This window comes from Nyctereutes procyonoides, unplaced genomic scaffold (assembly GCF_905146905.1).
Source record: "Nyctereutes procyonoides isolate TBG_1078 unplaced genomic scaffold, NYPRO_anot_genome, whole genome shotgun sequence".
Taxonomy (NCBI): domain Eukaryota; kingdom Metazoa; phylum Chordata; class Mammalia; order Carnivora; family Canidae; genus Nyctereutes; species Nyctereutes procyonoides.
Window position 1 is genome coordinate 48,310,646 of NW_026575140.1, and position 24,594 is coordinate 48,335,239.

At 60.1% G+C, this 24,594-nt stretch overlaps 2 protein-coding genes across 8 annotated transcripts; one reads left to right on the forward strand and one right to left on the reverse strand.

Moving 5' to 3' along the window:
* Positions 1–5: 5 nt before the first annotated feature.
* FLII (FLII actin remodeling protein) lies at positions 6–13,148 on the reverse strand. Its single transcript, XM_055305700.1, is given in 31 exon segments — positions 6–442; positions 528–593; positions 683–788; positions 885–991; positions 1,077–1,205; positions 1,306–1,366; positions 1,444–1,598; positions 1,737–1,983; positions 2,096–2,235; positions 2,345–2,533; positions 2,775–2,966; positions 3,052–3,156; positions 3,672–3,843; positions 3,938–4,021; positions 4,256–4,330; positions 4,450–4,532; positions 5,100–5,279; positions 5,553–5,765; positions 5,966–6,039; positions 6,042–6,098; positions 6,256–6,403; positions 6,797–6,881; positions 7,564–7,721; positions 7,815–7,990; positions 8,333–8,436; positions 8,612–8,773; positions 8,899–8,984; positions 9,300–9,380; positions 10,937–11,008; positions 11,323–11,433; positions 13,044–13,148. Coding segments are annotated over 31 exon segments (3,816 nt in total). The 5' UTR covers positions 13,107–13,148; the 3' UTR covers positions 6–307.
* A 1,167-nt stretch (positions 13,149–14,315) lies between these two features.
* On the forward strand, positions 14,316–19,795 carry MIEF2 (mitochondrial elongation factor 2). Of its 7 annotated transcripts, XR_008661989.1 has the most exons (5): positions 14,316–14,742; positions 16,792–16,946; positions 17,138–17,318; positions 17,828–19,247; positions 19,338–19,795. XR_008661989.1 is itself a non-coding variant. In XM_055306654.1 (4 exons), exons 2-4 carry the CDS (start codon positions 16,803–16,805, stop codon positions 18,880–18,882), a joined length of 1,380 nt encoding a protein of 459 aa, XP_055162629.1. In that variant the 5' UTR covers positions 14,316–15,854; positions 16,792–16,802; the 3' UTR covers positions 18,883–19,795. The 7 variants fall into 7 exon arrangements, 6 of the variants coding, with proteins under 6 accessions (XP_055162629.1, XP_055162630.1, XP_055162631.1 ...); XM_055306654.1 differs by having other exon boundaries at positions 14,316–15,854; positions 17,828–19,795; XM_055306655.1 differs by having other exon boundaries at positions 14,316–15,033; positions 15,722–16,946; positions 17,828–19,795.
* Positions 19,796–24,594: the final 4,799 nt, after the last annotated feature.

Here is a 24,594-nt window from a genome sequence, read left to right on the forward strand (position 1 = left end):
ACTGATTTTTAATATTGAAAATAAAAGCATTTAATATCTCTTTAAAAGCAACCACATTGCTTTCTCTCTGGTTGGATGGGGGATCACACATAAGCTTACCCTGGAGGGACTCCCAACTGCCCAGACCCTGGAGGGCATGGGTCAGGGTCTCCCCGCTGGTGCTGCTTGGGCTGTGCTGCTGGGGACTGTGGCACTGGGGGTTAGGGGGGGTGGCCAGAGCAGGGGCCGTGGAGGGACCGAGGCCCCTCCTCGCTCTCGCCCGAGCTCAGGGCTGCGCTAGGGATACTGCAGGCAGGCAGTGGCTGCCCTAGGCCAGAGATTTGCGGAAGGTGCTCCAGGCATGGAAGCAGCGGGTGAAGGCGTGCTGCTCGTTGCCCTTGCGGACCAGGCGCAGGCGGCGGGGTTGTTCGTGCTCTTTGGATCGCATGTGCTGGATGTATACCTGGCCAGTGGGACGAGGCGTGAGCCAAGGGCAGTCTTTGCGGCCCACTAGACCCAGCCTTGGCCCTCCTCACCACCCGGCTCACCTGGCAGGCCTTTAGACTCAGTTTGATCTCCACCTGGCTTGTCTGGGTCCCCACCCACATGTAGACCTGTGGGGACAGCAGGGCAGATGGTCTCAAGGGAGCCTCAGCTCCCCATCTGCTGGGGGGTGGGCTCCCTGAACAGGGAGGAGCCTCACCTCTTGGCCATTGTCCAGCAGCATGATGTCATCATCTGCCAGGTCATCCTGGCAGAAGTCTGAGCACTTCTCCGTCACTGCGAAGTAGCCCTTCTCGTTGGAGCACCTGGAGGTCGAGGGGCGGGGAGAGGCTATGAGAGTCACACACGGGTGCCAGGACCCAGGAGGAAGTGCGGGGAAAGGGTCTGGGCCCCCGCCTTACCGGAAGAGCCGCGTATGCTTCATGTACTCGGCGTCATCATCATAAGGCTTCTGTGCCCCAATGCCTACCCAAAAGAAGTTCTCGGGCTCCTCGCCTTCATTGATGACCTGCAGGAAAGGGTCTGTCAGGCTCAGGGCCCTGGTCTGCCCCTGCCCAGTGACTGCCCACCTGCCTACCACCTGCCCTGGTCACCTGCTTGCTGTAGGAGGTGTCAAACATGGTGTTCAGGATATCTTCCGCCAGCTTGGCCTCATCTGGGTCCGACGCCCGGCCCACCCACGCATATACGATGCCCTGGTTGTCTTCGCTCTCAAAGGGAACCTGACGGGAGAGCCGGGGGTTCAGTACTGGCCAGCCCATTGCCCACAGCCCACAACCCACCACCCTGCTCCATAGTCCCTGGCCACACCCACAACTTCACCTTGAGAATGAAGCAGAACTCTGAGTTGAGGAGGCCGGAATCAGTGTTGATCTGGATGCACCTGGGGAGTGGGAGTGTCAGCAAGGAGTCACCGCTGGCCATTGCCCCCCACCCCATCTGCCCCCCCAAGCTAGGCACCGGGTGCAGAGGGCGCTGCCATTGGTGCGAATCTGGTAGAGACTGGGTTGCAAGGTGCCCTGAGACGCCTTCCTCTTGCCCCGATGGATGATGAACTTTCTCTTGAAATGGGACAGGAACTTGGGATTCTCCTGCTGCTGCGTCATGCGCACCACCTGTGGGTATGGAGATGTTAGGGGCCCCTCCCTGGACCAGACCCCCTGCCCCTTGGGCCACACCTCCCCGGGGTCTGGGTCCCTCGCCAGAGGTGGTGGAGGCATGGCCTGAAGCTGGGCGTGGCGTGGCAGGCACACCTCTAGCTTGCCGGGGAAGAGGCTCTCAAACTTCTTTTGCAGGCTGAAGGTGAAGGTGAGCCAGCCCATGTTGGAGGCTTCCCGGCCCTGCCAGAAGTACACGATGCACTGGAAATCCTCCTCGGGCTGCTTCTCCTCTGCCTCAGCTGCTGCCTCCTCACCTTCTTTCCCCTCTGCTCCTGCTTTTTCCTCCTCCTTCTCTTCCTTTTTCTCCTCCTCCTCCTCATACTCCACAGGGACCCAGTACCTGGGGGTTAGAGGGCAGTAAGCAGGGGGTTGGGGGGGGTGTGTGTGGGGACATGACTAGAGCCCGCTAGCCTCAGGGGTTGGGCCGGGTGACAGGTGCTCTGTGGTGGCACCTGCAGAGGAAGACGTAGCAGTCTTGTGTGTAGAAGTGGCCGAACTCCTCCTCCGGCAGCCTTGCGAACTTCTTGCCCTCCAGCACAAAGCCCTCCATGCCGTCCAGATCCTCGTTCCACTCCTCCATCAGCTGCTCGGCCTGCATGCGTGCATGCGACAGCCAACAGCCGCTAGTCAGAGGGCAGAGGGCAGAGGGCAGGGACCCTCCGGAGTCCCCCTCCCGCCCCGTCCCGGGCCCCGCCCCCCACCTCTGCCAGCGCCATGGGCGGCTGTCGTGGCAGGAACAGCGCGGTGAGGTCAGCCTTCATCTGATCTTTCTTCTCGGCGTCTCGCTTCACCTTCCCAGTGAGTCCCGGGCCCTGCAGCACAGCCTCCGCGTTGCGTGTGTAGTCCACTGTCAACACATCGTCCCAGTTCTTGAACTTGGCCTTGAATACCTGCCCAGAGAGAGGAAATGCGACCCAGAAAGGCTTGGGGGCGGGGCCTGGAGGTCAGGGCGGAGCCTAGTGCCAGAGGGGGCGGGGCCTGACTGGGTTGAGGGGAAGAGCCCGGGGGCGGGCCTAGTGGCCAAGGGGGCGGGGCGGGGCCTGGCAGGGCACCCAGGGCTGGCCTCATGGCAGCTGGGACCGGGCTGGGGATCTGGGGACCGGGCTGTGTAGGGGAGGCCGCACTCCGCACCTGCGCCTCTGTGCCCTCGAGACTGCGGCTGACCGAGGCGTGGCGGGGCCTGTGCAGCATCCCGCACAGCTCCTGGCCCAGCTTGAGGGCGGCGGCGCGCACCAGGCGTGGGGATTTACGGCCCAACCAGATGAACACGTCGGACCAACAGTCCAGGATGTATACGCAGCGCGTGTCCAGTAGGCTCTGCAGCTGCGAGGAAAAGACTGGAGGTCAACGCTGATGCCCGGACCCCGCGGGGGGACCCCCGGCCCCCGCCTCCCTCCGTGTGCCTCACCAGCCTCATCCTCGGCAGCAGTTCCACCTTGGGACGGGTCTTATGTTCCACAGAGAGCTTGTAGTTGATCTGTGGCAGCTCCAGATAGCCCAGGCCCAGGCCCACCTGGCAGCAGGAATGAGTAGGTGTGCCAGGGGAAGGCCTGGGGGGGGGGGGACAGGAGCCCCGCCCACCAGCCCCCCTCTACCCCAGTCTGGCCCTTGCCCTGCTGTGTGTGCTCAGGACCACCGCCTGCTCCCCTTTGGACCTCGGTTTCTTCCTTCCACCAATGCTTTAAGGACACTGTCAGTGGAAAGGATTTTAAATGAGGCTTTCTTTCCCTGCCTACCCTCTCCAGACCCTTACTGTCATTTCTAATTCTTTAACTGTCCCTTTCTTGCTTGCAACACCCTTGGGGGATTCCTGTCACCTACAGAATTAAGGTCAGCTTCTCAGGCCTGCCACCCAGGCACTTTGCAGCCTCCCTCCTGGGAACACACATTCTAGCAGGACTTCTCCAGGTCTTCTCAAAACACTTAGAGCCTCTAGACCGCGGCTCTGGCGATTTTCTGTCCAGAAGGGGGCACCCTCTCCCCACCAGAATCCAGGCAAAGAGCACTGCCACCAGCACCACAGCTCACCTTGTACAGCTTGGGCTGAGGTGGCCAGAAGTCATCAGGCACGTGCTTCTTGATCTCAGAGGGCTCCCCGCCCAGTGCCTCCCAGAACTCTGGAGGCTCCTGACCTTGCACCAGCAGGGTGATCTCTGCTTTCCCTTTCCGTTCATTCTTGTTAATTTTCTCCGCAAAGAGCCTTGGGGGGAAGGGTATGCAAAGTCCTTAATGAGTTCCCATGTCTCTTCTTAGGTAACAGTGTGTGCATAAAATACCCCACCGTGTCCTCATACCTGGCCTTGGTAGTACTACTCAGCGTGGCCTGGGCCCCCCGCCACACATAAATGTCCAGCCCTCGATCCAGCAGGAAGACAAACCTGGACAGGAGGGGCAGGAGGGGCAGCAATTGACACGGGCAGCGACTGCCCTTGTGCCTATGACCCTGCCCTAAATCCCTCATTATGGGTTTCAGCCCCCTTGGTGGTCCTTCCATGCTCGAGAGGGGGTTAAAAGGGTTGCTGGAAGGCCTCTTCTTGAACCCAAACCTGTCCCCCACTAGTAGAGAGGAAGTGTGGGCTCAAGCCCTCCCCTGCTCTAGTCATGGGGGCTACCTTGGGTCCAGGGAGGCCCCCTTGAGAGGCACAGGCTCCAACTTGATGTTCTTTTTTCCATACACGCGGTACATCCTGAGGGCGAGAGCAAGAGTGAATGGGGCAGGGACATCAGGCAGGGTCACCAAGGGCTGGTTCCTCCAATCCTTCCCAGTTGAGTCCAGGTCAGGACCACCACCCACAAACCCCCTCACCTGGTGACATAGTGTGTGTCCTCCACAGTGTAGAAGCCACTGGCTGTTCCACCCTCAATGTAGGAGATGTCATTGTCAAATACCTGTGTGTGAGGGTGTGGGCCTTCATCAGTGTGCTACCCCTCCCCCCACCAGATACCACCTGTCAGGATAGAGTTGTGGACAGATGCATCAAGTGCTACAAATCCGTGATGGAGTTATGAAAAAAAAAAATGAGACCGGTGTCTATAAACAAACACATATTCGAGTGTTAGAATGTACAAAAATGCCCATCACTCTTGTTAAGGTTTAGATACACATACAGCATGTCTAAATATGCGCACATCAGGGCATGGGACCAAGCAGGTTTATGCAAGAGGGCAAGGAGTGATTCAGTAAAATCTAGTGTGGATGGCTGTCTACACAACCAGCTGGCCAGAGATGTCAGCACAGCTTGCTACCCCGGGACTCCGTGGGCCCCGCCCCTTGGCGCCCAGTTGGCGGCCCCACCCCCTAGGCGCTATTGGTCCCATCTCCCTCTGGGCTCCCCACCTTTGGCTGTGTCTAGCTCTCCTGACCCTGCTGTCTGCCTTAGGTCTCAACCCCTGCCACTTTTGGCCTCAGCCTGGTACGCCAGCAGTCTTAGCCCCGCCCCCCCTTCCGGCGGGCACCTGCAGGAACTCCTCGCTCTCATCGCCCATCTCTTCCCGCACAGTGCGGCACTCGGCCCCCAGGTAGTTGCGCAGGTTCACGGCATGGATGGCAGAGCAAGCCTTCTTGTCCAGGGTGGCCTCCCCGCCAATCCAGTAGTAGATCTCCCAGTTCAGAGAACCGCTGTCATCCAGAAAGGTCTGGGGGCGGGGCACAGGCCATGTCAGCTCTCGCCAGGGCATCCTGGCTTCCCAGCTCACCCCAGAGAGGACCCTGGAACTGCCACAGACCCCAACCCCAGGGCGGGTTGCACTGCTACACCTCTGCCTGGGCCACCCCATTCCGCCTCCTCTACACGGTCCTCTCCTTCCCGCCTTGCCTCAGTGAACAGAAGTGTGGAGTTGGGGGTCCTGAGCCATCTAAGATAAGGTCACTGGGGGTCACGTAGCCCCCAAAGACACTCCGATCCTCACCTTGAGCACAATGTAGCAGTCAGCCTCATAGAACTTGCCATGGAAGGCTTCCTCCACCAGCACAGGCACAAAATTCTCGATCTGCCAGATGGTCAGACCAGGCAGCTGGCCCACATCTTCCGTGAAAAACTCAGAGTAGTCAAGGCGTGGCTTCTCCAGGCCCTGGTCCCAGCGCCGTGTCTTGCCCCCAGGGGCTCGGGCGTCAGTACTCTCCTGGAGTCATAGTCACAAAGCACGGCTTGCCTCTACGTGGCCACTCAGTCTGGCCTCTTTATTTGCTACCCACCTCAGGGCCTTTGCATGGGCTATTCTCACTACCTGGGATCCACTCTCCCTCTTGGCCTGGGTCACGCAATCTGTCGTAAGCAGAGTCCAGGGACATTTGCCCCTGTCCCAGCCCCTGCCTGGCTTACCTCCGGCTTTTTATTCTTTTCCTGGGCCACGTCTGACATGCCCTTCAGCACCTGCTTAGCCTGGTCATCCTGGCTGAGTCCTTACGCCTCCGGAGCCGCATCTTGCGAGCCAGGGGGTCCTTGGGCCCACTTCCTGCTTGGGGATGGAGTAAATGGTTGGGCCCTGGTCGGGCATCCAGCCAACCTGGGGCCAACCCAGCGCCCCAGGATCCAGAAGCTGTGTTTCACACTCCATTTACAGATGGCTAAGCTGAGGCCCCGAGCACCCCAGCCAGACTTGCTCTGCTTACCAGCTGCTGCCGCAGCCACTGTAGCAGGAGAAGCACCTGCCAGCCGCAGCTGGTTCTGCAGCGAGAAGTCGATGTTGTACCACTCGGCTGCACGGTCCGCGGGCTTGGGAGGCATGACCAGGCTGGGGTTCTCCCGCACATCCAGGACCTGCCTCATGGGGCAAGCAGAAGAAGCAGTGAGCCCAGGATCTACCTCCCAGTCACCCCAACCCGGGTTTCTTGCTCTTTGCAACCAGGCTCCTAGGCTCTTATCCCGGCTCTGCAGCCACCCCAGAGGGCTTCAGTTTTCCCCCTGTGAAGTGTGATCTTGCAGGCCGGGTGTGGGGCTTGAATGATGCTGTCGAGCATGGTCTGGACATGGGAAGTGGTTGGCCTTCTTCCTTCTGTGGCACTGGCACCCCTCCAGGGGCCTCTGCTGGGTCCCCCCCCCCCCACTCCATTGACACTGCTTTGTTTGGTTTTTCCTGAGAGGCCGTGGTCACCTCCGGCCTCCCCACCAGGCCCACCCTCTCCCTGCACGATGGCCCTGGCCTGTCCGGACCTCGATCTCTGTCAGGAAGTGGATGGCCTCCGGCAGGGTCACCAGGCGGTTCTTGTTCAGGACCAGTTTCCTCAGCTTTGTGCATCTGTGAGGACAAAGCTGCAGCCTCAGGGAGGTGACAGATGAGGTCAGGTGGGGGGAGGGGGGAAGCAGGGAGACTTCCAGTCTTGGAGATGGGGAGCAGGTGGGGCCAGAGGAACTGAGGCACCCAGCTCGTTAAGGCCCCAGTGGGTTCAGACAGGCTGAGAAAGGCAGGAGAGGCTGCAACAGCTACAACAGGGGGCTCCTCACAGCGAAGCAAGTGGGAAGGACTTTTAGTAACTTCTAGGGAATGTTTTTCAAAGGGGCTGCCTGCAGAAATAAAGGCCCCTGGATATGAACTACAGGACCCTAAACATTCTGTCCTCTAATTAGCCTGGAAGCCGGTGACGGAGGGATCCTCTGTGCTCTGCCTGAAGGACTTCTCAGAGTCTTGAGGAGGCCATGCCAGTGGACACTGTGGCCTCCAGAGGGAGATGCAGATGGTGCCATGTCCCAAATTCATGTGGCAGTGGGACCCCTCTAGCCTCATCCCCATCCACGTGTGGGAAGACGCGGGGTACCCACCCTGGGAATTGCTGTCACACACTGTGTGAGCTTTAGCCACAAAACCAAGTTAACCCATCCATCTTGCACGACGTGCAGAGGTCGCAAGGTGGGTTGTGGCTACGATGCTGGGGTCTTCAGTACCGTAAGCCCCCACCACCCGCCCCCACTCGCCTCAGCACCTGCACAGGCTCTCAGGGATCAGCTCCAGGTTGTTGTTGGCGGCCATGAATTCCTCCAAGCTGGCCAGCTTGCCGATGCCTGAAGGCAGCCCATCGAAATCCAGCTTGTTGGAGTTCAGGTACAGCTTCTTCAGCTTGGTTAGCTTGCAAATGGCAGACTAGAGGGGAGACAGGAGTGTGGGAGTCAGGGGCAGGAGCCGGGGTGGCTCAGCCCCCCTCCCCCTCCCGGGGGGCGGGTTGCCTGAACATACAGGCAGCGAGGTGAGCTGGTTACGGGATAGGTTCAGTGTCTCCACGTGCACCCACTGGTCAATGCATAGGGACAGCTCCGAGATCTGGTTGCTGCTGAGGTTGAGGCGCCGCAGGCTGGGGAGGGTGTACAGGCACTCGGGCACCCGTGTCAGGTCATTGCAGGACAGGTCCACATCTGGGATACGGGGAGGGGGCACATGCATGAGCAGGGGCCCCCACAGTCAGGTCCAGGGGCAGGAGCCCTAATGTGAGCCCCTCCTCTACCGCCTCTGGGCTCTGTGGCCTTAAGCAAATGACTTAATCTCTGAACCTCAGTTTCTCCATTTGGAAAAACTTCCTCATGCTGGTGGGTCTGGGCATAAAGCCAAAGCTCGTAAGTGGGTGTCAGCACTAGTTGTCACGATGAAAGAAATAACTGTCATGTAACTGCATCCTTTCCCCTCTGGGAGGTGGTCAGGACCAGAAGCAAGGAACCCCAAGGAACCAGAGCCCAGGATGCCACCCTGGGACCGCCAACCTGCGAGGTTGCTCAGGCCCTCCAGGCTGGTGGGGAGGTTGCTCTGGGTACGCTGCGTGTTCCTCAGGTGTAGGGTCTGCAGGGCCATGAGAGCCGGGAGCTGCCTGTGGGGAGACGTGGGCGCTCAGGCCAGAGGCGGGCCTGAGAGCACAGGGCTGAGAGGGGCCAAGGGGACGGGGTCAGGGTGGCCACGGCCCACACAGGAGTGTTGGGGCATTGTGGAGGGCCGGAACTCCGGGGGAGTTGAGGGACTGGGCCAGATGCCCCAGGGAGGCCCACCGGAGCTGTGCGTGCAGCAGTGGGTTCCCATTGAGCACAAGCGTCTGCAGGTGCACCAGGCGGCGCATCTGTGGGGGCAAGCTCTCCAGGCGGTTCTCGCTGAGGTCCAGGTACAGCAGGTCAGTGAGGTTGATGAAGAGCTGGTTGGGGATGGTGTCGATGCTGCGGGCGGATGGGAGTGAGGCAGGCAGGGGCTATGGGTGCCAGATGCAAGGCTCCCAGGCCCAGTACCCCACCCACCATATAGCAACCCGTACGCCCTCGCCCCTGCCCCCGCGCACAGGTACCTGTTGTGGCTGAGGTTCAGCACCAGCATGTTCTTGGCATTCTCCAGCTCCCGCGGGCACTCTGTCAGCTGGTTGTAGCTCAAGTCCTGGGTAGAAATGGGGAGGCCAAGTCAGGGGTATTGGGGCCAGTGCCAGCCTGCCAGGCCTCCGCCAGCCTTGGGGATCAGGTGGAGCACTGAGCAAGGAGTGGAGGAAGGGGTTTCAGAGCCAAAGGGAGAAAGCCAAGACCCTAAGAGAAGGGATGCCTAAGTTAGGGATCTGACTTCGTGAGTGACCTTGGGTGAGGCACACTGCGCCTCAGTTTCTCCATCTGCAACATGACATGGTATAACGGTGGCTGCGGGGACCACTACGATAGATGAAGGCTGACAGGTAGGCCAGGTGCATGGGTAACCACTAACCAGAACTGAGAGGTCGTCCAGCTTGAAGATGTCATCGGGGACTCCGGAATTCTTCAGGCTGTTGGCTCGAGCCACAATGGCCTGTGAATAAACCATGGAGGCCCATGATTTCTGGCTTCCACCCCTGGGAGCAGCAGAGAGATGAGGGAAGGATACCGCCTCAGGAAGCCCAACAGAGGGCCAAGGGCTGTCCCTTCCTGGCCTTTGCTCACTGTCCCTCTACCTGGCAAGCTCTTCCTGGTTTCCTGATGAGATCCTATTCATACCTCAAAGCCCAGCTCAAATGTGCCCCAGGGACCAGCGCAGGATCCCCAAGGAACCTGTTCTGACCAAATAATCCCTCCTCTTCCCAATTCCAGAGGGCAAGATAAGGGGGCAGCTCTGAGACACAGTATGGACATAGGGCAAGTCTGTTTTCTATCCTCTCAGGGCTGGTATGTCAGGCTATAGAAGTGCGGAAAGTCTCAGGGGCAAAGAGGACAGGCCACAGAACAGTGCCACGACTGCAAGCACCAAGATGGCTGCTGCCATCTGTGCAGTGCCAACCACAGAGGGGCAACAGGACCACCCTGACCACCTATCTACAGGGCCAAACTCCACCCTACCCCAGTTCTACCACTGCCTGCCTCGGGCAAGTAACCTTGGACCAGTGACCTGGTTCTATGGCCTAGTGTCTTCATCTGGGAACTTGGTAAGGGTCTGGATTCTATGCAAAAACCCACGAGGAAGAGTTGGATACCAGCTCGGCTGCTATCGACTGTTATTACAGTACCTGTTGTCTAAAAACAGGTGAGTTTGGGTTTTTTACCCGCTATCCCCATGCATTACTCACCGCAGGGCATTATGGTATCCCCTCCCATTTACGAACAGGGCCCTGAGGGAATCCCTGGGTGGCTCAGCGGTTTAGCGCCTGCCTTTGGCCCAGGGCGTAATCCTGGAGTCCGGGGATCAAGTCCCACATCGGGCTCCCAGCATGGAGCCTGCTTCTCCCTCTCCCTCTCCCTCTGCCTGTGTCTCTGCCTCTCTCTCTCTCTCTCTCTCTCTCTCTCTGTCTCTCATGAATAAATAAATAAAATCTTTAAAAATAAAGGAAGACAGACAAGGGGTGTTAGTCTTGTGCATGGTCTCCTAAAGACTGAAGGTACCACTTAATTCCTCAACTTTCCATTATGTGACAAAACTGTCTTTAATTTTGTCCTATAATTGCATATTATGAATGGAATGTTAGCTCTTAATTCTGCCTGGAGTTTGCATATCTGATTCCCCATTTCACAAAAAGCCCCAGAGATCCCTCTGGCAATTTGGCAATATTCGGTATCTATCAAAATTACAAATATATCTCCTCTTTGGGCCAGCAACGCTAGCCCAGACACAGACAGAGGCAGAGGGAGAAGCAGGCTCCATGCAGGGAGCCCGATGTGGGACTCGATCCCGGGATTCCAGGATCACGCCCTGGGCCAAAGGCAGGCGCTAAACCGCTGAGCCACCCAGGGATCCCCAATAAATAAAATCTATAAAAAAAAAAAAAAAGGCACGGGGCCCTGAGTCTGAGGCAGGATGGGCAGAGATGCTGGCCCTGCCTAGGGTCTGGCCCTGCCCTCACACCCCCAAACTCAACGGCCAGTGGTAGCACTCACCCTCAGTGACGGCAGGCTGGACAGCTCCCCATGAAGCGTGGTCAGGTTGTTGTGGCTCACAGACAAGTGCTCCTGAGCAAGACAGGGGAGCAGAGGCTCAGCAGTGTGGGTAGGGTGCCTACAGGCGCCCCATCTGCCACCAAAACCTTACACCATCCAGGGGGCCCTTAGCCACACAGACCCACTCCCCCTCTTGCAGCCTCCCTCCCTCACACAGCCAGTCTTTCCTTACACACCTCCTGGGACAGGGTGCTCCCTCCCTATCTGCTAGCTCTGTTTATGGCTGTCAGCGGCTTCCTTCACGTCATTTGCCTTCTATGCAAGCTCTGCCCACCTGGCCCAGCCCCATCCACAGGAACCCTCCCCGACTGCCCAAAGCCCCTTACCAGCTTCTGCAGGGCAGCCAACTCCTCTGGCAGATAGCAGAGGCCGGTGCGGTTCAGCTTCAGCCACCGCAGACTGGTCATGGCCTTGACATTCTCAGGGAAGTAGCCACCCTGGGGGTGTGTCACAGTGAGACTGGTCTGGGCAACGGGCGCTCCTGCTCTACTACCCTCTGTGGCCCCCATACCCATGGGAGCCTTGGGAGAGCAACAGAGCCACCTCTCACCAGCTGTGCACCCCTGGGCAGGTCACTTTGCCACTCTATGCCTCAACTTCAGCAATGTAACAGGGCTTACAAAAGCCCCTCATGACAAAAATGTGAAGATGTACTAATAATCAAGGTGACTGTTGGCCTAATGTCTGTCTCTTGTTGGATTCTGAGCCCTGAGGGGGCCAGGTCGGACCTGGCTTGTTCCAGGGGACATCCCCAGGGCCCAGTGGTGTGGTTAGCTTGGCTCAAATGCCCTTGTGTGCCATTCCAGGCCCCACCTAGGCCTCCAGAGATGGGGTACCCCTGAGCCTCCACCAAGGCCCCGGCCCCGCCCCACCCAGCCATCAGCATACCAGCCATTCTTGGTGTGAGGCTCCAGTTCCCCATTCGCACAGGCATTGCCTCACTCGTGTCTTCGTGAGCCTCTGAATGCCCCCCTCAGTCCCCTTAGCCTTACAGCCGGCAGTTTGAGGCGCCTTTAGCCGGTGTCCCCGGCCCCCTACAGCCACATTCCCTGCTGGTGACTCTGGAGAGGTCGATGGAGACCCCAAGTACGGATGGCAGCGATGGGGGCAGAGGAGAGTGGTGTGGCCACCTGGGCACAGTGTCAGAAGTGTGTGTACACGTGGGGAAATGCAGAAAGGGCCTTCTTGCCCGGCCCCCACCCATGCAGACGGAGCTGGACACTACCAGGAGGCTGCCCCCCCCCATCTGCTCCCCTGCCCACCCTGCCCCCAGGCTGCCCTTCCCGGGCGGGGCCAGCTCTCACTTCCACTGCTGCCCCGCCTCCTTTGGTCACCAGCACTGCCCTGCTCCTTCCTGACCCTCTAGAACCGCCTCACCTGCCCTGTGGCCCTAGTCTACCAGTCCCGCAGCTGCTCAGGCCACCGTCAGCCGAGGCCATGCACCTGCCCCAGAGTCCCCAAAGGGGTTACTAGGCAGCCCCCGCTCCACCGGATGAGAAAACCCGGGCTCCGAGAGGGGAAGTGACTTGCCCAAGACCACACAGGATGGGGTGGCGGCGGCAGGCTCGGCCCGATGAGTGTGCTCCAGACCCGCCCCCGACCGACAGCCGGTAGCAAGGCCGCCCTGAGTCAGGGCCTGGCTGGGCGTGTGACCTCAGAGGGGCGGGGACGGAGGGCGCGGAGGGCGGGAGCAGCTCGCAGACCCCCCAGGCCAGTGTGCGGCGAGGGCGGGGCCCGGCCCCCCGGCCCCCCAGCCCCCCGGCCAGGGGCGCGCGGGGGCCCCCAGCCCACACTCCCCGCGCCGCTGCGCGCCCGGCCGCCCGCCCGGCCCCCGCCGGCCCGGGTCTTCCCGCGCGGGCCGCAGCGAGCGCGTCGGGGGGCCGTTCCGGGCGGGGCCGCGAGCACCGGGGCAGCCCCCCTTCCCTCCCGCGGTCCCGGGCGGCGCGGGGCCGGGCGCGGGCGGGACAGGAAGCGGGGAGCGGCGCGGGCCCGGGCGGAAGACAAGGCCTGGAGGGAGGCCGGCCCCGCGCCCTGACGGCCCGCTCACCTTGAAGTCGTTGCCGCTCAGGTCCACGCCGCGCACGAACGGCAGCACCCCGGTGGCCTCCATGGCGCCGCTCTCGCTGCCCGGCCGGCGGGCGCGGGGGGCGGCGGGGCGAGCCGGGGGCTGGGCCGACGCCGGCCCCGCCCCTTTAACCCGCCCCCGCCCGGCCGGGCAGCAGGCGGCGCCCGGGCCGCGGCCCCGCGCGTCACCCGGGGAACCGGGAGCGCCGGGCCTCCCCGGGCCTCGGCTTCCCCCGCCGTCCGCTGACCCGAGGGCCCTCGGAAAAAGTCCGGGCTCCCCCTGCGCTCCCGCAGGCTTCTAACCTCCACGCTGATTTCAGCGACCTATGGCGGGGGGTGTCGCAGACCCTGCAGGCCCGGGCACCGCCCCCGGGGCCGCCGCAGCCGCTGAAGTCCGGCCGTGACCTCTGCAGAGATTAGGGACCCAGGCCCGGGGGCGCACGGACCTCCCCGGGCCCTGCGTGGCCACCACTGGGCCTTGGGTCCTAGGGCTCTGGGCTACCCCCAGGTCTGCTCCTGCCTCAGTTTTCTCATTTGTGAAATGCTTCCTAAGGTTGTCGCGGAAACAAACTCAGGTGTAGGTCGCAGCATACAGCAGGCGCTCGATAAGACGCACGTTATTATTCAGGCTCTCTTTACTTCCTTGCGCCCCCACCAGCCGGCACATAATAGGTCCCCAATAAATAAACGCCGAGTGAGCCACAGGTTCTATGCACCGTCACCCTTCGCGGGGGAGGAGGGGGCCTTGTGATACCCACTTCACGGGAGAGAAGACTGAGGCCAGAATGGAGCAGTGGCCCGCACAGGGTTACACGGCGCAGGTGGCCGGGCTAGCCTCCTGGGTCACGCTGTGTGCCCGGCGCGCCAACATAAAATGATAAAGCCACACTGCGCTCTCAGAGGTGACCTCAAGGGTCAGGCAAGCGGGCCTTAGGGCCAGGTACCACCTGTTTGCCGGGCCCCGGAAACAACGCGAGCCCAGACAGTTTTGTCTACTCCGCAGCCTCCCATGAGAGCACACGCGCCTTCCCACCAGGCCCTCGGGTCCGGCTCATCCCGACCCGGGTCCCAGGCGCCACACGGCCCTGCGCCTTTAAGCCCGTGTGCGTCCGGGAGGCCCGCCCCCGAGGGACCGCGCTCGTCAGCGAGGGGGCGTGGCCTGCTCCTCACTGGCTGAGCCGCGCAGTATTTTGGAACGTGGGCGGGGCCTCGGGCGCTCCGATTGGACCCGGGGCTTGTTCGTCTGCTTGCGTCGGAGGTCAGGGGCCGCCCCCGGGGCCTCGGGGTTCGGTTCCCGGGTCCTCCGAGTTCCATTCCCAGGCGGGGCCGGGCTCAGGACCCCGATCGCACCCGCTGTGTCCTGCGGTCGCTGCGCCGAAGCCGCGACGCCCGTACGGCCGGAGTGCGGCAGGGCGGCCCGGGTCCCCCAGACCCGGGCGTGGAGCGTGCGTCGGACGCAGGTCGGGGGCGTGGTCTCCGCTGGGGCCCGGGTCACGGCCGGGGAAGGAGGGAAGGGCTTTGCTCCCCGGGCCGGAGTTCCAATGTCGCCTGCCCCTTTACGCGTTGGGCGTCTCAGTGCACTTCTCGGGGCCTGGTGCCCTCCCCGCGGATGGGCCCCTCCCAGGCCCTCCCCGGGGTTCCTGCGCGCTCGGCTCAGCCCCGGCCCCGGCCCCGGGCAGCAGGTGTGGCGGAGGAGGGGAAGGGCTGGCGGCGTCTCCCGGCGCCTGGGGTGGGGGCCGGGCCGGCCGCGCGGAGTCGAGTTATTTTTAACCACCCGCGCCTGCTCCGCGTTCCGGGAGTTGGAAGGCTGCGGTTTGCGGCCTGCGCGACCCCGCCAGGGGTTGGGCTGAGTCCTGTTCAGGCAGGAGGTATTGAAAGCTTTTTACAGTTTGCAAGTGGATTCTGGGCTCCGCTGGAGATGGCTTCCAGTATTGATCATCGAGGAGGAAACTAAAAGCGGCCGCAGGGCCTCGGTGGGTCACTCCCCTAGCCTTTGACCAGCCCGGGCCCCAGAGCCGTCCTGTCCTATTTTTACTCTGGGCAAATCGGGGGGCGGGGGTTGGGGCTGACTCCGGCGGTGATTCAGGCTTCAGCTGCTCTAGGCATCTCGTCACCTGGCAACTGAGCCCTGGGCACCCACAGCGGCTCCGAGAGGACAGAAGTCCTTGGTGCCTGGGCTGGCTGCGAACCCACGGTCATCTGGTTCAGGCATCCGCAGAAAGACAGCGCTGCCTGGTGTCTGACTGGTCCTCCGGGCCTCAGCTTGCACCCCGGCCACACGCCCCCCCCCTCTGCTCTCAGGGCCTGAGGGCAGGAATTCCCCCAGAAGAACCAGAGGTTGGAGTTTGGGGGCCTAGGCCTGGGCGGGATCTCTGTCTCCACTTCCCAAGTACCCAGGCCTACCCAGCCTTATAGTTCTGGGTTCCCCACTTGTAAACCTTCACCACGCCTGTGCCATTTTACAGGTGAACAAAGCCTCATCTTCCCTTCTCTGTTGCCTAGGTTTCCAGTCTTTGACAGCTGCTCCCCCACCCCCACTGCCCCTGCATTGTCTCAAACTTGAGAGGCCCAGAGAGGCCCCTGTCCAGAGGCACTGGGCACGTTCTCTGTTTGGGATAGGGCGTGGGGTCTTTATTTTTTACCTTCTTTTTTTTTTTTAAGATTTTATTTATTTATTCATGAGAGACACGACACAGAGAGAGAGAGACACAGGCAGAGGGAGAAGCAGGCTCCACACAGGGAGCCCGACGTGGGACTCGATCCCCGGTCTCCAGGATCACGCCCTGGACTGAAGGTGGTGCTAAACCACTGAGCTGCCCAGGGATCCCTACCTACTTATTTTAAAGATTTTATTTTTAAATAATCTACACTGAACATAGGGCAGGGACTCACATCCCCCGAGATCAAGACTCAGACGCTCCACGGATGGAGCCAGCCAGATGTCCTGTTTGGGGTCTTTGGAGTTACCCTGCTTGCTGCCCCCACAGGCAGGCCTCAGCCTTCATTGATGTGCCTCCCTGGGCAGCCTGGGCCACCTCACTCGTCCCGTCCTTTGACTTGATAGCTCTTCCTCTGGGGACTAGCTACTCTATTGAGATCTGGTGGCGGGAGACTTCTGTTGAGGTCCCCTCAAAGGCCTGAGGGGCCCTGCAGGGCAGACTGCTAGGACCCCTGGTTGTGTCTTCTTTAGGCCAGGGTTCCCTCCTGCCTATGCCCAGCCCCGATTAAGAAGCAGGACGAAGCAGCCTCTTGGAGCTGGCTGCAGGCTCCAGTAGACTGACTGGACTCAGTGGGTGGGCCAGAGTCAGGACGCTTTGCAGAATGGGTCCAGGTCCCCACCACTCACTGTGTGGTTCGGCAGCCTATTTCTCTCTAAAATGGGGATAGCGATTATGAGACTTACCCCACCGTCTTAGGTCATGTCAGGGGTCCTTGAGGATAGGATGGAGAAGATGGGCCTCCTTTTCTCACCTGGCACAAGTCTCAGGGCCTTTCTACATGAGGTCCTTGTCTAGGGAGGGGGTGGGCTATTTGCAGGTTTGCAGTGTAGTAGAGGTGGGGGTTTGGACAGCCCCATCTCCTCCCAAGAAACCGTTTCTCCTGAGAAACTCCCAGGAACTCCCTTCGTCAGCTCTACTCACGGCAGCAGCCCCAGCATGATGGGGTCGGCCCCATTGCCAGCCTGGTCGCCCCCCCCCCCCCCCCACAGAGCTGTCTACATCCTCTTACAGGCAGACAGACCATGGCCGAGTTCTCCCAGAAACGGGGGAAGCAGCGTGATGAGGTCCTGGGCAGCACCGTGGACTTCCTCCTGGCCAATGCCCGCCTGGTGCTGGGCGTGGGCGGAGCCGCCGTGCTGGGAATTGCTACCCTGGCTGTGAAGCGGGTAAGGCCAGGCTGGGCTGCTCAGAGCCAGGGCTGCCCGAGGAGGACAGTGGGGCCCCAGGGGGAGGGGGTGGGGAAGTGCCCAAGGCTGGCACCTGCTTCTCTACCCCAGCAACCTGGCTGGCATTGCCCCTGGTCTTGACCTGGCCACCCAGGCTTCAGATGCTCTAATCCATGTCACTCTGCCGGCAGCTCATTGACAGGGCCACCAGCCCTCGAGATGAGGATGACGCCAAGGGGGACACCACACGTCTGGAGGAGAGCTGGAAGGAACTGAACCTGCTCACGGCCACACCGCGTCAACAGCCCCGGCCCCCACCTGCTGCCCTCAGCCAGCCCGTGTCACCTCCTGACCCCTTGCCGGCTGCCCCAGGTGAGTGGCACCCCATCCCCTCCGACCCGGTTGGGCCCTTCTCTGGTGTCACTTTGGGAGATGCACCACAGGCTCTGCCTTTGACTGAGCCTGGAACCTAGGCAAGTCCCTGCTGCTCCTTGAGGGCCACAGCCCCCCTGCATGTTTAAGGGTTTCTCTGCCCTCCTAACCTCCTGGGTTGTGCCCCCACGACCTGGACTGAGAGAGTGGTACCAGAGCATGGCAGCAGTGTTGTGACGGTGAGGGGCCCCAGATGGGGAAACTGAGGCCCAGAGCCTGTCTTCTCAGCCTACATCAAGCTGTTTTAGGGCGTCGGGGATCTGGGGGCAGTGAGAATTTGTCATCGCTTGCTCACCTTACGTGAGAACTTGAGCTAAGCACTCTCCCAGGTGGTTATTTTACAGCTGAACAAAATAAGGCCCAGGCTGTCACACAGCTAGTAATTGGGTGGAGGTCTCTTGGCTCCTGACGGGGCCTCCTGATGTGGTCCCAACCCGTTTGTTCTGCAGAGGGGCCCACAGACACGGGTCCTGAGATGTCACTGCAGCTTAGCTCTCCGGTGCCGCTGTGCCTGACGTTCCAGGAGAAGCTGCTGGCGTTTGAGCAGACCCATGTGACCATCCCCGCGGCCCACGTGGCCCTGGCCAAGCAGCTGGCCGGTGACATTGGCCTTGAGCTGCAGGCCTATCTGCGGAACAAGTTCCCGGAGCTGCCCTTTGGGGCACTGGTGCCCGGCGGGCCGCTCTACGACGGGCTGCAGGCAGGGGCGGCTGAGCGCGTGCATATCCTGGTCCCCCTGGTGCTGGAGGCGGGCCTGTGGAGCCTGGTGCCGGGGGCGGACACCGTGGCCAGGGACCCTCGCTGCTGGGCCGTGCGCAGGACTCAGCTGGAGTTCCGGCCCCGCGGGAGCAGCCCCTGGGACCGCTTCCTGGTGGGCGGCTACCTGTCTTCCCGCGTCCTGCTAGAGCTGCTCCGCAAAGCCCTGGCCTCCTGCATCAACTGGCCAGCCATCGGCAGCCTGCTCGGGTGCCTGATCCGGCCCAGCGTGGCTGCCGAGGAGCTGCTGCTCGAGGTGCAGCACGAGCGCCTCGAGCTCACAGTCGCCGTGCTGCTGGTGGTCGCCGGCGCTGCTCCCGAAGATCCCCTCCTCCTGGCCTGGCCCCTGGAGGGGTTGGCCGGGAACCTCTGGCTGCAGGACTTGTACCCCGCGGAGGCCGCCAGGCTGCGGGTCCTGGACGAGCGTGACGCTGGGACGCGCCGGCGGCTGCTGCGGCTGCTGTGCGGGGTCTGCCGCCGCCACCCATCCCTGCAGCGGCTGGACCGGCGCCACCTGACTCAGGTGGTTCTGCGCCTGGGGGAGCACGAGGCCGACTGGGCCGAGGCGGCCTTGGGGGCGCGCTTCCTGCAGGCCCTGGAGGCGCTCGTCGACAGCTTGGAGCGGGCCAGCCTCCCCTGCCAGCTCAACCCCAGCGTGAACCTCTTCGGGAGCCTGCGGGACGAGGAGATTGACGCCCTGGGCTTCGCGCTCTTCTGCGGCCTGCAGGCCCCCGAGTGGCTGCTCTAACCGGGTGGGGACAGGGCGGCCGGCGCTCATTCGGCGGTGGGTGAGCTGGACGCGCCTCCCCTCCGGGAATCTGGAGAGCACCCTGTCTCTTGCTTTAGCCAGAATAAAAAGAGGGGGCTGCCCTGTAAGCCCCCGGGTTAGCATGTACGCGGGCAGCAGTCGCGGGAGGCGCCGGGCCCAGAGAGCTTGGTTGGGCCACCTCGGGGCAGCCTGGAGCGCCGGCCACTCCCCCGGCCCCATCTGGCCTTGGGCCAACCCTGGGACCGTGGGCTCGGTCCGTCGTCACCAGCAGTGAACGCACGGACGACACGGCTTCTGCTCTCCTAGGCGGGGGATAAAGGCAGCTCCGTTTATCTGTTGAGAGGGTGAGTTAGCGTTTTCCTCGGGTGCCAGCTCCAGGTATCTCGAGGCTTCTGGTGCTGGGTGGTAAACACTGTGTTTGTGTCGTCCCCCAGGGGCCAGAGTCACCCGGGACCCCCCTGTGCCCCGGATTGCAGCTTTGGGGCTGATCTGAAGGCTGTGTCTCCCAAGTCATGTCACCTGCGTGTCCAGCCAGCTTGTTGAGCTCTCCCCTCTAGCCTGGAGCAGAGCTCCGTCGGACGTGCTGCCCACTTCGTACCTCAGGGGAAGGCCCCATTCTCTCCAACAGGGCAGATTTTCTGTTTGGGAGGCAGAGACCCCTGGAGAACCTAAGGCTCGCAGTGCCCCCCGCTTTGCCTGGAGCCAAGGATGTGCCACCGGCTACTGCTGGGCCCGGCCTCCACCGAGCCACCACGAGCGCTCCCCCGACACTGAGGCCCGCTGCTTGGGGATGGGATTCCGCCTCCCCTCCCGGGCATCCCTCCCATCTTTGGTGTCCTTCGTGCTGAAGCAAAGCTGTGCCTCTAGGAATGTGAATAAAAGGAAAAACGAGGCTGTGTGATTTGTGCTGGGCCCTTATGCATGGCTCTTTGGAGTTCTGGAAGCTTGGCCACAGGTCTTGTGGGATCGACCAGGACGAGTTAGGGCTTAATTGGAAAAGTAGATTGTGTGGAGAGATAACATTACCAGATTCCGGTGTGATGCTTCACTTTAGTGATGGAAACCAGCTAGTCAGGGACTTTTTTCCCTGAAAAATCTAAACTCTCACGGCCCAGCTGGCTCTCTGGTGGGCATGGCTGCCCCAAGCCCATCAGCCGGCACGTCAGTACCCAGAGAAATGTCATGTCTCCTGGCCTCTTGTTGTGGCTCAAGTGGTGGATGACCCTCCCCAGACAGGGAAGCAAGAGCATCTCAGTGTCTCCACGGGAGCCATGGCTGGGGCTCATATCCTTTGTCACCACAGATGACAAGTGGGCCCTGGGGAGGGCTTTGGGCCACGAGTGCTCAGCGGTCACCACAGTTGCTTTTCCCATCCAGCTTCTCTCCTTCCCATCCCCTCGTGTTTCCTGTGGAAACCTGTGCCCTGAGCTGTGACCACAGGACCACAAGCAGCACCAATGTCCTCCCTCGTCTGAGGGCCAGCACGCAGGACACATGAGACGCACATGTGTACTTCTGGATGCAGGACCAGGAGCTGCCCCTGGGGGTCATGAGGGCTCTGCCCCAGGGGCATTCAGATGCCTGGATGGCTCCACACACAGGCTGTGCGGAGGGTCAAAGGGCAGGAGACTGGCTGAGCTGAGGTCCATTCAGATCACTTGGCCTGGGGACTGGTGCACAGAGAGCCTTGAGCAGCTGCCCTGGCGGCCGAGTGTTGGCACCGGCCTGGGCAGACAGAGGCGGGGCCTTGGCACTCTTGGCAGTAAAATGGGGGATTGTGGAATACCAACTTCTCGGCGGTTGTACGAAGTAACTGCTGGTGTGCAGTGTTAGCCCAGGGGCAGGCACGAAAGAAACCACTCCCAGAACCCAACTGTGGGCCCCGGCTGCCTCCCCCCGCTGACCAGCGTCACAAAGCTCTCTCTTCTACACTAACTGTAGAATAAATCTTATCATATAGAAAATGTTTCCTTTCTATAAACCCACTCGCTGGCCCGTCTCTGCAGGAGCACTTAGCTGTGGCATAGTCCCAAGTGGGGGTACTGCTCATTCCCTAGGGTTGGCCTGTCCAGTTCTCCCAATCTTTGCTATTACAGCAATCCTCCCTGATCTGTGGTTTCGGTTCTGCGTGGTCACTGTAGACCAGAAGCACGTGATCCTCCCAATGTATCGTGTCCACAGCAGCCTCATGCTGGGTCACAACACCCACGTCATTCACCTGACCTCATCCCGCAGCCATTGTACCGCCTCACAGCCCCACAAGAAGTGGGGGGTACAGGACAATACGGTGGTTTGAGAGGAGGAGACCACATTCACGTTAGTTTTATTACAATATATTGTTATAATTCTATTATTATTTATTGTGAATTTCTTACTGTACCTAATTTCTAAACTTTCTCCTATGTATGTAGGTACAGCAAAAGCCATAGTAAAACAGTGTATATAGCGTTTGGTACTATCTGTCGTTTTTGGCATCCACTGGGGGTCTTGGGACATATCCCCCCAAAGATAACCAGGGGGACAACTGTATTTAAACTGACAGGCCCTGAAGAAAGTCTCTGTGCACACAGGCCATGGCATAGGACATTCCTGGGAGTGGAAACCATTCAGTGTTCAGACCCGGAAGGATCCTGCCAAACTGCATTCTGGAAGAACTTTGATCACCAGCCCAGAGCCCCAGGCTGAGCCTGGCAGGCGGGCAGGAAGGGGTGATGAGCAGGTGCCTCTGGGAGGCGGGAGCCCGGGGAGCACGTCCACATCCACCCCAGCCCCACTGCCCCAGGGCTGCGGACTCCTGACCTCCTCTCCGCAGGCTTTATGGCTGGGGGTGGATGATGGAAATTGCCCACTCCGAGCTGTGCTTGCCGTCTGTGGCTCGCCACACATACCTGGAGTGCACTGCGGGAAAACTCACCTTGGTGTCAGCTGAGCCACCTGGTTGCTTCAGGGGCCGGAATCTGCCTTCAAAAGCAAGTGGCTAAAAACAAACAAACAAACAAAAGCAAGTGGCTCTGGTGTCTGAGGTGTGCAAGGAAAGCACTTCCCCTTCAGATGGCGATTTAGCCTGCCGTTCATGTGGGCGACAGGGCCCAGAAGGCGCTGGGCCTGGGGCAGGGGCGGGAGTTGCAACGGGTCCCCCCGGCAGCCTGTAGTCCCAGGCTTCTGCTCCACCTCTGTCCTGTTCCCCCTAGAATGAGGGCCTTTGCAAAAGGACACTTCTGTAATTAGAAAAATAAAGATATTAAAAAAGAAACCCCAGCAACATTACAATTTGGTTGTGTTCAATTCACTGAAGCTAAGGCTGCAGTGGACAAAGCCCAGAGTGTATTCCAAACACCAACAGGAATGGCACCGGGGATGCTGTTTTGGGTCCTTTCCGCACGGCTCCCAATTTCCTGAGACAATAGTTCATCTGGTCAGGCCTTCAGGCTGGTGGGAAGGCCAGACTCTCAGGCTTGTTGGACTGTGACCTCTCAGCCTGGAGCACCACTTCCGAGCAAGTCAGGCAGTCTCAGGCAGGGATGAGGCGCAGGCCTTGGTCCCTTGGAGGAACAGCCAAGGGTGAAGGGTGGTACCACCTGGCGTGCTAGGTGCAACTGTGCCACCCTTGTGTTCTAGTCCAGGGAACTTGGACACTATGATCCTGGAGTCTGAACAGCTGATGTTTTGGGTTGCGGCAGGCCATGGAAGGAAGGACGGCTGTGAGTTTATCACAAAGGGCAGCAGGGTTCTCCTCCCATTGGCCCAAGAGCCAGTGCCCGATGTGGTGCCGTGCTGCCGCGCACAGGAGGCCTGGCCCTCGTGGAGTGGTGGGGGTGGGGGGCTGGGAATGGGGCTTATTTGTATTTTCCAGCTGCTCCAGGTGCAGTATGCATCAGGGACAGCTTCTCTCCAACGCTGTGTGGGGCGGCCCCCCTCTTGTAGTCTTTCAGACTGGGGCAGGCAGGGGTGCGGGGCATCCCTCCCATCTTCTTGGAGGGATGGCAGGTGGCTCAGTCCCTGCCCGTGGGCTCTCACCTCAGCGTGGAGAAAGATGTGGATGCTCTCAGAGCTTCAAGGTGTAGGCACAGTGGCAGACCAATCCCTGCTTGGCTGTTTATGGGGCAAAGTGCTAATCCGTGAGGTTCGAGCTCCACCCACAGACAGAGGAGGCAGGGAGGCAGATGAGAAATGTGGTGTGTGACCTGCTTGGCCTCGCGCTCAGTAAGCTGGGGTTGTTCTCACTTGGGTCCTGGATAGCACAAGCTGCAGATGGGGGTCCAGTAGTGGGGTTCACACCTTTCTAGTCACAGGTGGGGAAAGCTCAACTTCTCGTCGCCTGAACACTGCTAGGCTGAGGCCATCAAGAGACCTGGAAAAACCCGATAGGTTCTGCTCATGAACTTCCCACTGCAGTCAGGCCTTGCTGTAACCTTCCACCAGAGAGCCTCCAGGTGAGGAACACCGCCCGGTTACAAACGGGGCTGCTCAGGCTCAGGCTTAAGGTGCGAGCCCAGGGAGGCACTGCAGGTGGGGTGAGTCAGGACCTGGGCCAGGTCTGACCTTGGTAGTCCACCCCAGCGGTTTTTGGTTTGGCACATGTAGGAGTTACTTGTGGAAAGATTAAAATACACAAATCTGCCTGAAATTCAGAATCTATTAATAACTCCTATAACTCAATAACAAAACCCAAATGAAAATTGGGCAAAAGACTTGAACAGGCATTTCTCCAAAGATACACAAGTGGCCTATAACCATGTGAAAAGATGCTTGGTGTCCATCCATGGTCATTAGGAAAATGCAAATCAAAACCACAATGAGGTAACACTTCACACCCATCAGGACAGCCAGAACAAAAGTTAAGGAAAATATGCATTGGCGATGAAGTGGAGAACCCTTGTGCTTTGTTGGCCGGGGGGTGGGGTGGGGGTGGGGTGGATCATAAAACCGGGCAGCTGCTGGGAAAAACTGATCACACACAATTACCGCGTGAGCTAGCTATGTCCCAGGTACGTACCCCAAAAAAGTGAAAATTCTTTGGGTGTTCAAATATTGTACGCTGGTGACACCACTCTCAATAGCCAAGATGTGGGAACAACTCAAATGCCCATCAACTTCTGACCGGATGGACATCATGTGGTTCATCCACATGGAGTATCACTCAGTCGCAAACAGGAATCACATATGGACACATGCTCGTGGATGAACCTTACAGACAACACCAAAGTCAAAGAAGCCAAACAGAAGATCACATGCTCTTGTGATTCCATTTATACGGAGCAAGTGTCCCAAAGCAGTAAAGTCACCAAACAGAAAGTAGACTGGTGGTTGCCGAGGGTTGGGGGGAAGGGACTAAAAGGCAGGATCATGACCCACCCCACTGTTCAGATGCTCTAAGAGCAATTGTTCCAAGTGAGGGTACCGGGCCAGGAGTCCAAGACCTGAGGACGGTTCACTTCTTCACCCACCAGCAATGCGACTCTGGGCAACTCATACCCATTTCTGCTTATCTCCTAACGAACAGAATAAAGCCATACGCTGATGTATCATTCACAGATTTTTGTAAAGAGAGGCAGGGATGTGGCCACCTCTGTGAAGTGTGGAAATATTCTGAATCTCGTATGGTCTCTCTACTCTGTTCTTGGGGCAAGCTGTTCATGGGGCTGGGCACAGCTGGGCTTGCCGCCTACCGTGTGGACAGGGAGGAAGGGC